Source organism: Amblyraja radiata, chromosome 14 (assembly GCF_010909765.2).
Source record: "Amblyraja radiata isolate CabotCenter1 chromosome 14, sAmbRad1.1.pri, whole genome shotgun sequence".
Classification (NCBI taxonomy): domain Eukaryota; kingdom Metazoa; phylum Chordata; class Chondrichthyes; order Rajiformes; family Rajidae; genus Amblyraja; species Amblyraja radiata.
Window position 1 is genome coordinate 25,659,228 of NC_045969.1, and position 11,821 is coordinate 25,671,048.

Sequence of the window (11,821 nt, forward strand, 5' to 3'; positions counted from 1 at the left end):
CCCACCACACCCTTCCCACCACACCCTTCCCACCACACCCCTCCCCCCTTCCCACACCGCTCCCCCTTCCCACACACTCTCTCCCCGTTCCCACACCCCCCCTCTCCCCCAGCACCACACACACCCCTTACCCCCAGTCCACGCCCCCTCCCCCCACCACACACCCCCACTGCACGCACCCCACCTCCCCACCACACACCCCTCCCCCCCTCCCACATACACCCCTGCCCCCACAACCCCCTCCCTCCCCCCACACCCCCCCGCCCACAAACCTCCCTCCCCCCCACATGCCGCCCACCCACCAATGCATCCCCTCCCCCCACACCACTCCCTGCATGTTCTACGTCACAATGGGAACCCAATGGGCGGGAATGGCAGCACCGCCGGAGAGCCGCTAAGAGTGGATGTTGGGGGGGGTTGAGTGGAGATGGAGTGAGTGCTTGGGGGGGGGGAGAAGAGCAAGGGGCGAAGTTGGGGGGTGAAGGGAGGAGGGGGTATCAGGGGCATCACAACAGGAACCCATCAGCCGCGCCTGCGCAGTTGGCGGCTATGCATGAGTGGTGGAATATTGCGTTGGGGGACCAGGCCTACCGTGTGAGGATGGGACCTAACGGGTCCCACGTAGTCTTTAAACTTTTCCCTTTTCATCTTAAACTATGCCTTCATTTCCGGCCCACTGTCTGCAATTAATTCTGCATAAATATCACTGCCTCCTCCTCTTCTCAGTGATCACGACTAGGGTTACGTGTGCTATGGAATTTTCCATATCTAAAAGAAATATCTACCCCTTGTGGCTTTGATAAGGGTGACAATCGTCTGGTAAAATCAAAGAAGCCTGTGGGGTTTTTACTTTGAAACCATAGGCCAGTTCCAACTACTTGAAGGGTGCTGCCAGTGACATCATCATAACCATATAACAATTACAGCACGGAAACAGGCCATCTCGGCCCTACAAGTCCGTGCCGAACAACTTTTTTCCCGTAGTCCCACCTGCCTGCACTCATACCATAACCCTCCATTCCCTTCTCATCCATATGCCTATCCAATTTATTTTTAAATGATACCAACGAACCTGCCTCCACCACTTCCACTGTAAGCTCATTCCACACCGCTACCACTCTCTGAGTAAGAAGTTCCCCCTCATGTTACCCCTAAACTTCTGTCCCTTAATTCTGAAGTCATGTCCTCTTGTTTGAATCTTCCCTATTCTCAAAGGGAAAAGCTGATCCACATCAACTCTGTCTATCCCTCTCATAATTTTAAAGACCTCTATCAAGTCCCCCCTTAACCTTCTGCGCTCCAGAGAATAAAGACCTAACTTATTCAACCTTTCTCTGTAACTTAGTTGTTGAAACCCAGGCAACATTCTAGTAAATCTCCTCTGTACTCTCTCTATTTTGTTGACATCCTTCCTATAATTGGGCGACCAAAATTGTACACCATACTCCAGATTTGGTCTCACCAATGCCTTGTACAATTTTAACATTACATCCCAGCTTCTATACTCAATGCTCTGATTTATAAAGGCTAGCATACCAAAAGCTTTCTTTACCACCCTATCTATATGAGATTCCACCTTCAAGGAACTATGCACGGTTATTCCCAGATCCCTCTGTTCAACTGTATTCTTCAATTCCCTACCATTTACCATGTACGTCCTATTTTGATTTGTCCTGCCAAGGTGTAGCACCTCACATTTATCAGCATTAAACTCCATCTGCCATCTTTCAGCCCATTCTTCCAAATGACCTAAATCACTCTGTAGACTTTGGAAATCCTCTTCATTATCCACAACACCCCCTATCTTGGTATCATCTGCATACTTACTAATCCAATTTACCACACCTTCATCCAGATCATTGATGTACATGACAAACAACAAAGGACCCAACACCGATCCCTGAGGCACCCCACTAGTCACCTGCCTCCAACCCGACAAACAACCATCCACCATTACCCTCTGGCTTCTCCCATTCAGCCACTGTTGAATCCATCTTGCTACTCCTGCATTTATACCCAACAGTTGAACCTTCTTAACCAACCTTCCATGAGGAACCTTGTCAAAGGCCTTACTAAAGTCCATATAGACAACATCCACTGCTTTACCCTCGTCAATTTCCCTAGTAACCTCTTCAAAAAATTCAAGAAGATTAGTCAAACATGACCTTCCAAGCACAAATCCATGCTGACTGTTCCTAATCAGACCCTGTTTATCCAGATGCTTATATATATTATCTCTAAGTATCTTTTCCATTAATTTGCCCACCACTGAAGTCAAACTAACAGGCCTATAATTGCTAGGTTTACTCTTAGAACCCTTTTTAAACAATGGAACAACATGCGCAGTACGCCAATCCTCGGGGACTATTCCCGTTTCTAATGACATTTGAAATATTTCTGTCATAGCCCCGGCTATTTCTACACTAACTTCCCTCAATGTCCTAGGGAATATCCTGTCAGGACCTGGAGACTTATCCACTTTTATATTTTTCAAAAGTGTCAGTACTTCTTTTACTTTGAAACTCATAGTATCCATAGCTACTCTACTAGTTTCCCTTACCTCACGTAATTCAATTTCCTTCTCCTTGGTGAATACCGAAGAAAAGAAATTGTTCAATATCTCCCCCATCTCTTTTGGCTCTGCAGATAGCTGTCCACTCTGTCTCTCCAATGGACCAATTTTATCCCTCGTTATCCTTTTGCTATTAATATAGCTGTAGAAACCCTTTGGATTTACTTTCACCTTACTTGCCAAAGCAACCTCATGTCTTCTTTTAGCTTTTCTAATTTCTTTCTTAAGATTCTTTTTACATTCCTTATACTCCTCAAGCACCTCATTTACTTCATGCTGCCTATAATTATTGTAGATCTCCCTCTTTTTCTGAACAAGATGTCCAATTTCCCTTGAAAACCAGGGCTCTTTCTAATTTTTACTGTTTCCTTTCAACCGAACAGGAACATAAAGATTCTGTACTCTTAAAATTTCCCCTTTAAATGTCCTCCATTTCTCTTCAACATCCTTCCCATAAAACAAAATGTCCCAGTTCACTCCTTTTAAATCATTTCGCATCTCATCAAAGTTAGCCTTTCTCCAATCAAAAATCTCAACCCTAGGTCCAGTTCTGACCCTCTCCATAATTATATTGAAACTAATGGTATTGTGATCACTGGACCCGAAGTGCTCCCCAACGCATACCTCCGCCACCTGTCCCATCTCATTTCCTAACAGGAGGTCCAACACTGCCCCTCCTCTAGTAGGTACCTCTATGTATTGCTGCAAAAAACTATCCTGCACACATTTTACAAACTCCAAACCATCCAGCCCATTTACCGAATGTGTTTCCCAGTCTATGTGTGGAAAGTTGAAATCTCCCACAATCACTACTTTGTGCTTACTACTAATATCTGCTATCTCCTTACCTATTTGCTCTTCCAATTCTCGATCCCCATTTGGCGGTCTATAATACACCCCTATAAGTGTTGCTACCCCTTTCCCACTTCTCAGTTCCACCCAAATAGCCTCCCTAGATGAGCCCTCCAATCTATCCTGCCAAAGCACTGCTGTAATATCTTCCCTGACTAGTAATGCAACACCTCCACCTCTTGCCCCTCCAATTCTATCACACCTGAAGCAACGAAATCCTGGAATATTTAGTTTCCAATCACAGCCCTCCTGCAACCATGTTTCACTGATCGCCACAACATCATACTTCCAGGTGTCTATCCAGACTCTAAGCTCATCCACCTTTCTTACAATGCTCCTAGCATTAAAATATGCACATTTAAGAAACCCCCCGCCTCTTATTCTCTGTTTATTTCCTTTTTTTCTTTCTCCTCTTGTGCCCGAGTGCTTCCCTTTTCTGCTTCCTGCCTCCCATTCTGTCTACTAGCTTTCTCTATTTGAGTCCCTCGCCCCAACCATTCTAGTTTAAAGTCTCCCCAGTAGCCTTTGCAAATTTCCCCGCCAGGATATTGGTCCCCCTCGGGTTCAAGTGCAACCCATCCTTTCTGTACAGGTCCCACCTTCCCCAAAAGAAGTCCCAATGATCCAGAAACTTGAATCCCTGCCCTCTGCACCAGTCTTTCAGCCACGCATTTATCCTCCACCTCGCTCCATTCCTACTCTCACTGTCGCGTGGCACAGGCAGTAATCCTGAGATTGTTACCTTTTTGGTCCTTTTCCTTAACTCTCCTCCCAACTCCCTAAATCCTCCCTTCAGGACCTCTTCCCTTTTTTTACCTATGTCATTGGTACCTATATGTACCACGACCTCAGGCTCCTCTCCCTCTGATTTCAGGATATCTTGGACGCGTTGAGACACGTCCGAGACCTTGGCACCAGGGAGGCAGACCACCATCCTGGTCTCCCGACTGCGTCCACAGAATCACCTATCCGACCCCCTGACAATAGAGTCCCCAATTACTATTGCCCTCTTCTTTTTGTCCCTACCTTTAAGAGCAACACGGCCGGTCTCTGTGCTGGAGGCCCGTCCGCTCTCGCTACCCCCGGGCAGGCTGTCACCCCCATCCGTACTCAAACAGGAGTACTTATTTACAAGGTGTACCGACATTGGAGTACTCACTCGTCCCTGCCTCTGCCCCTTGCCCTTCCTTAGCGTGACCCACATGTCTCTCTCCCGTGGTTTTGGAGTGACCACCTCCCTATAACTCCCCTCTATGACCTCCTCACTCTCCCTGACCAGACAGAGGTCATTGAGCTGCTGCTCCAGGATCCTAATACGGTCCCTTAGGAACCCCATCTCGCTGCACCTGGTGCAGATGTGGACGTCTGGAGGGCCATCCGACACCATGACCTCCCACATCTGACATCCCGAACAGTACACTGCTCTGGCTGTCATTCTCCCGCCTTACCCTGGATCCGATACAAGTATAATACAATAGAAACTGCTGGGAGAAATCAGCAGGTATCTGACTCACAACAGCTGCTCCCTCTTGATCTTTAAACTGCACCTTTATTATATAAACAAAAAGCACTGTACCCTTAGCTCACTGTACCTTTACTTGTCTCCGCCCCGCATTTCGTTGTCTCTGTACTATACACTGACAATGACAATTAAAATTGAATCTGAATCTGAATCTAAAGCACTGTACCTTTAACCAGAAAGCAGAAATGCTAACCTGAGGTTGCACCCAATTAGCTGCTTCCTCTAGTCTGCTTCCACCAATCAGCGGCTTCCACCAGAACCCTCCCTATGGAGTGTGGAACGTTACAGATTTCTGTAAGCCCTGACCCTCCTCCACTCGCTCCAACGATCCCGGGCCTCTGTAAAAGCAAGCCCCGCGCTCGATTTATATACTCACAGCCCTGACCCTCCTCCACTCGCTCCAACGATCCTGGGCCTCTGTAAAAGCAAGCCCCGCGCTCGATTTATATACTCACAGCCCTGACCCTCCTCCACTCGCTCCAACGATCCCGGGCCCCTGTAAAAGCAAGCCCCGCGCTCGATTTATATACTCACAGCCCTGACCCTCCTCCACTCGCTCCAACGATCCCGGGCCTCTGTAAAAGCAAGCCCCGCACTCGATTTATATACTCACAGCCCTGACCCTCCTCCACTCGCTCCAACGATCCCGGGCCCCTGTAAAAGCAAGCCCCGCGCTCGATTTATATACTCATATAGAAACATGTGGTGATCAGGAGCAGAACTGTGGAGGCTGTGCCTGGTGGACATATCATTGTATAGCAATGCAGTTGAGCACTGGAATGCAGAAGTGTGTGTGCATAGCACTGAAGTACAGTACTGCCGGCACTTGTTTGTCATAGTTTAATAACACTATAATACTGGCACATGTCTCTATATAACACTCTGGTACAACACTGAGAAATACAAGTCTGCAACAGATTAGTACTAGAATATAGCATTGGTGGGCATAGACCTGTCACTGTAAGTGCCTGTGGGATCAGTCTGTCAATATATAACACTGGATGAGGCATTGGTTATGACATTGCTGTCGCTGTAAAGCATTGTGCTACAGTACTGGTGAGGACAGTTCTGTCATCAGAACACAGGGACAATATTGGTGGGAACGGGTCTATCACTGGGAAGGCAGTAATGGTGGGCACAGATCGCTATAAGATGGGTAGTGTAATGATGGGTGTAGGTTTGTGTTTAATGGGTGTACTGGAGGTCACACACCTGTCCAGTATATAGTACTGGCATGCAGTGCTGGCAGGTACAGGGCTGTCACAATAACATATTGTATGGTACTGGTGGGCATAGTTAACCCTTCCGTTTTCTCTTCAGCATAGAAAAGGCGTGCTCAATTGGGTTCAGATCGGGTGATTGACTTGGCCACTCACAAATTAACCATTTTTTAGCTTTGAAAAACTTCTTTGTTGCTTTAGCAGTATGTTTGGGATCATTGTCTTGCTGTAGAATGAACAGTCGGCCAATCAGTTTTGAGGCATTTGTTTGAACTTGAGCAGATAGGATGTGTCTATCCACTTCAGAATTTATTATGCTACTACCATCAGCAGTTGTATCATCAATTAAGATAAGTGAGCAAGTACCTTCAGGAACCATATATGCCAGGCCATAACACCCCCACCACTGTGTTTTACAGATGAGGTGGTATTCTTTGGATCTTGGGCAGTTCCTTCTCTCCTCCATACTTTGCTCTTGCCATCACTCTGATATAAGTTAATCTTGGTCTTATCTGTCTATAAGACATTTATCCAGAACTGTGGTTGCTCTTTTAAGTACTTCTTGGCAAACTAACCCGGCCATCCTATTTTTGCAGCTAACCAGTGGTTTGCATCTTGCAGTGTAGCCTGTGTTTCTGTTCATGAAGTCTTCTGCAGACAGTGGTCATTGACAAATCCACACTTGACTCCTGAAGAGCGTTCCTGATCTGTCGGACGGGTTTTTGGGGATTTGTCTTTATTATAGACAGAATTCTTCTGTCATCAGCTGTGGAGATCTTCCTTGGCCTGGCAGTCCCTTTGTGATTAGTAAGCTCACACGTGCTCTCTTTCTTCTTAATGATGTTCCAAACAGTTGATTTTAGTAAGCCTAAGGTTTAGTGATGTCTCTAATAGTTTTATTCTTGTTTCTCAGTCTCATAATGGGTTCTTAGACTTTCATTGGCACAACTTTGGTCCTCATGTTGATAAACAGCAATAAAAGTTTCCAAAGGTGATGGAAAGACTGGAGGAAAGACTAGGTGCTGAGAGCTCTCTTATACCTGCATTAAGGAGGCAATTATACCCACCTGAGCAATTACAAACACCTGTGAAGCCATGTGTCCCAAACATTATGGTGGCCTGAAATGGGGGGACTATGTACAAACACAGCTGTAATTTCTGCATGGTGAAAGCAAAATGTATAAAATTGGCCTTTAATAAAATCTGAAAATGTGCACTTTAACCACGTGTGATTTTTTTCTATTACAAATTTCAAATTGTGGAGTACAGGGACAAATAAATAAATAAATGATGGGTCTTTGTCCAAAACATAATGGAAGGCACTGTATACCACTCAATTGATCCCCTCTTAGCCATCTTTGCTCCAAGAAAACAAAATCAGCGTGTCCAATCTCTCACACAACTGAAATGATCCATCCTCCCAATATTCCAATAAAGGTCCACTGCACCCACTGTGGTGCATTCATGTTCTTCCTATTGTGTGGAGACTAGAACTGAACACATTACTCCGGTCCTACCCATTAGATTTCCCAAAATGCATCACCACTGCTATAAACACCCCTTGGATCACTCTGGGATTTTTCTGTATTTAGCACCTGCTTCTCTGAAGCCTTAATGTGACTTCTGTAGAAATTTAGCTTTACTTTGCACAATGTCAATACTTTCCTAACTGTACCTTCCATGATGAGCCCCCTTACACAAATGTGCAATTAGAAGTTTGTGCTTTGAATTAACTACTTGAGGGAGATTTATGCAAAAACATTTTTGATACTAGTGAAAAATCTAGTTATTGATTTTGATATTTTGTTTGTTATATTTTTATCAGGGTGCCTCCAAGCATATGTATACAAATCAACCAGTTGTGGACAACGATCTTCTCAGATCAAGCCTTCGGTTGTTCAAACGCAAAGCTCTGTGCCATGGTCACATGCAGGAAAAAAGCGATGACAGTAAGATTTCACGACCTAAGGTTAAACAGGAAGTTTGTGTTTCATAAATTTTTGGCAGCATCCTGGATTGATTGATTTTGATATAGGGGAATCTGCATACAAAGAATTGGTTCCTATACCTGAACATTTGGAAGGATGTCACTTGCTTAATTACAAACCTAACTTTGGCCCGGCGTGGTCAAATGTAATTTTCCAGCTTTCAAGACTATTTGTTTTGGGAATTCAAATACTGTTCTATCTACTGGACAAGTGAATGTTTCATTTTTGCCGTACAGATTTGAAATCTTTAATAAAACCCTCACAGTTTTGTTTAAAAGTGTCGTTTTATTGTTTATATGTAAAAGGAGATGTTCCACTGGAATTATGGGTGGTTGCAATTTAATGCCACTGATTTTGCTGTTGTCAAGCTGTGCAAAATAACTTTCAGTCTGACGCCAACTGGGATCTGTGGAATTCAGAAACTGAAGTTACCTAGCGGACTGATCACCCATTCAGATTGAAGAATTCACAAACTGAAAAGCAGGAAGTAGAAAACACTACTAGCTGCTCTCAGTTTTGCAACAAGTAAAATAATGAATGGAACCGGCAGAATAATTCTGAAGTATCATCAGCAAGTTTTTAAAAAGTGTTCAGTTTTATTGCTTTTAATCTATAGAATGGGGGAATGGCATTTCACACATAACATTGGTTTATCATGGGCATCCAGATTGTCTGTAATTGTGACTTGGTATATTGCTAAAAAATATGGTTGCACCTCAATCGATAAGGCTTAGTTTCTTCATTTTTTAAAACAATGTGTGCAGTTCATAAAGTGAAGTTGATGAGGATGTATTGATTATGCTGGGGGTTAATATTTTAACATTGAATCTTGTGAAGGACCAGGGTATCGTTAACAGAAACTTCCTCATTTAACTGTATATGTGCAGATGCTGGAGGTTTATGTCAATTTTATATAATAATAACAATAGCAAGCTCTCCATAATTACAATAATAAATTCCAGGCTAGTAAATTCATTGATTTTCAGCCTCATATTTACACTAAAGTTTAGACGGTGAGTATTTTGTGCTAAATACTGTCACAGTGGAGAACTTTATTTCATCCATGGCTTGTGACTTTGAAAGAAGGATCCCTCATTAAGTAATAAGAAAATATACAAATGGCTTTGCTACTAATGTAACTTTTTAAAGAACCAGGCAGATTTTATGGTGATGGAGCAATTTAGCTTGCCAGTAGTAAATGGTTAACAGACATGTATGGATGCAAACTGCAAGAATTTCCTTTAAACTAAGCAAATTGTATAACCATGGATTAAAGCAACTATGGATTGGAAGTTATGATCAGATGTCCATAGACTAAACTCAATGTTGTTATTATCAATGTGTGAATTGTATTGGTATCCACAATTGCATAAATGTTTTTATTTGATTTTTTTCTAATGTAAAACCATTGAACAATGGAAGGATGCAGCACAAGACCCATATGTAAATCTAAATCAAAATGAATAAGTTTTGTACAAGTTTGTAAAATGATTTGCGTTTTTTGATAACTGATTTCACAGAAGGTCACTTGAAGGAATCAACTTATGCCACGTTCTGGATAAGGACAACTTTTTTTGAATATATCTATCCTATAGCAGCCAACCTTACCTTACTAAACCTATATTTTGTCAGAATTGTAGTTGTAGGATATCTGATCTAATGTGAACATTTTTATGTTTTGTTTGTGTATTGTATTGTTTTTTTTACATTTTTATACTTTGTGCCCATATTGAATTTTAAATAAATATGTTAAGTTTTAGTGTGTCAAAATGGTCTCCGTTTGAAATTCACCATTCTAAAATGGTAAACTACAATAACCCACATTTAACCTCAGCTCACAGATCACCTCTTGAGCAAAGGTCAAATTAGACAAACATAAGGAAAATTAAATACTAAAGTCATAATGCAAATATTACCTGGAATAGAAGTTTGTTGTAATGTATTCTACACTTAAACTTGATGACTGTTTTTTATGGTAGAATTAGTCAAATGATGACATCGACACCTCGATTCCATTTTGATTGATTATTTCACAAAAGTCAATCTCAGTCATTAAAATCCTCATTGCTCCAGAACCCACAGCCTTCCAAGGGAGCAACCCAGATTGTCTCTTAAATTTCACTCAAGCCACTAATTTGACGATATCCCTTTATTCTTTAGCCTTTGCGAGATAAATTAATTTGTTGGCATCTACTGTGATTAAGTACAGTCCATAAGTATCGGAATGACTATTTATGTTACTCCAAATGGGGCTTTGTTCGGACTATTGCCTTATGGAAAAATGATGTGAAAGCATTGTGCTCTGATAAAGGCAATTCTACAACATGTGAGGTGCTCAATGTAACAAAGGTTAACAAGTTACAGCAGGTGGTGGGACAACATTGGAGGTCCTTGTGGTTGTTTTGATGATGCTTGCCTATTACATTTTTAACTTATCTAGTGACTTTGCCTATGGAATTTTGTTAGGGTGGAAATGGATTGTAAACTAATTGATTTAGTGGATGACTAAAGAAGACCTCACTGCTCTGCAGTAACAGTGGCTGGTATTGGAGCCCATGTTTGGACTGATATCAAGTTCAAGTGAGTTTATTGTCATGTGTCCCTGTATAGAACAATGAAATTCTTGCTTTGCTTAAGCACACAGAAAATAGTAGGCATTTACTACAAAACAGATAAATGTGTCCATATACCATGATATAAATATATACACACATGAATAAATAAACTGGTAAAGTGCAAATAACAGAAAGTGGTTATTAATAATCAGAGTTTTGTCCAAGCCAGGTTTAATAGCCTGATGGCTGTGGGGAAGTAGCTATTCCTGAACCTGGTTGTTGCAGTCTTCAGGCTCCTGTACCTTCTACCTGAAGGTAGCAGGGAGATGAGTGTGTGGCCAGGATGGTGTGGGTCTTTGATGATACTGCCAGCCTTTTTGAGGCAGCGACTACGATAAATCCCCTCGATCAGCCCTTCACAGCACATAATTCTCTCTCTAGCGTCAATGAGCAGGTTTGGTAATTCATCCCTTCATACCTGAAATGTTGTTCCTCTCTTTGAAGCGTTCTCTTAAAAGTACCATAGGAAAATAAGAATAAAGTTTATCGGATACCAATACCGGATTAAATGTTCTTTCAAGGGAGCATGTATGATGTATTGTACTGAGTAAAGCCGAATGTAAAACATAATAATAAATAAACAAACCGACTCATTGTATATTGTGAGCAGATTATTAATCTGAAAATGTTGGCCTTGGTGTTCTTATTTGATAACCTCACTGATATCCCTATGGCATGCAGTGAAAACAGGGCCATAAATCTTAACATGAATCAATGGCCTTCATTGCAGCATATTATTTAAATTATGAAGGACTCTGCCATTTACCCAATGCACTATTTATTGACTGTGTTCTGTTGAAGTGCAATGCCCAAGGACTTATTAACTCGTGGTACACTTTATCCTGAACAAACAATCTATCTTCTATCTATCTATCTATCTATCTATCTATCTATCTATCTCTATCTATCTATCTGTCTGTCTGTCTGTCTGTCTGTCTGTCTGTCTGTCTGTCTGTCTGTCTGTCTGTCTGTCTATCTATCTTTAAACTGTGTGCCTGCCGTCCGTCCGGCTGCCTGCCTGCCTTTCGATTTGTTCCCATCGTGTGATGTCA

General features: G+C 42.4%; 1 protein-coding gene across 10 annotated transcripts in view; it reads left to right on the plus strand.

Moving 5' to 3' along the window:
* Window positions 1–11,395, plus strand: part of zc3h13 (zinc finger CCCH-type containing 13) — a 108,785-nt gene extending 97,390 nt beyond the window's left edge. For all 10 annotated transcript variants that reach the window (XM_033032860.1, XM_033032863.1, XM_033032864.1 and 7 more), the window contains 2 exons: window positions 7,992–10,728; window positions 11,122–11,395. In XM_033032860.1, coding sequence (XP_032888751.1) covers window positions 7,992–8,162 — 171 coding nt within the window. In that variant the 3' untranslated portion in view covers window positions 8,163–10,728; window positions 11,122–11,395. The remainder of the gene's footprint in view (window positions 1–7,991; window positions 10,729–11,121) is intronic.
* Window positions 11,396–11,821: the final 426 nt, after the last annotated feature.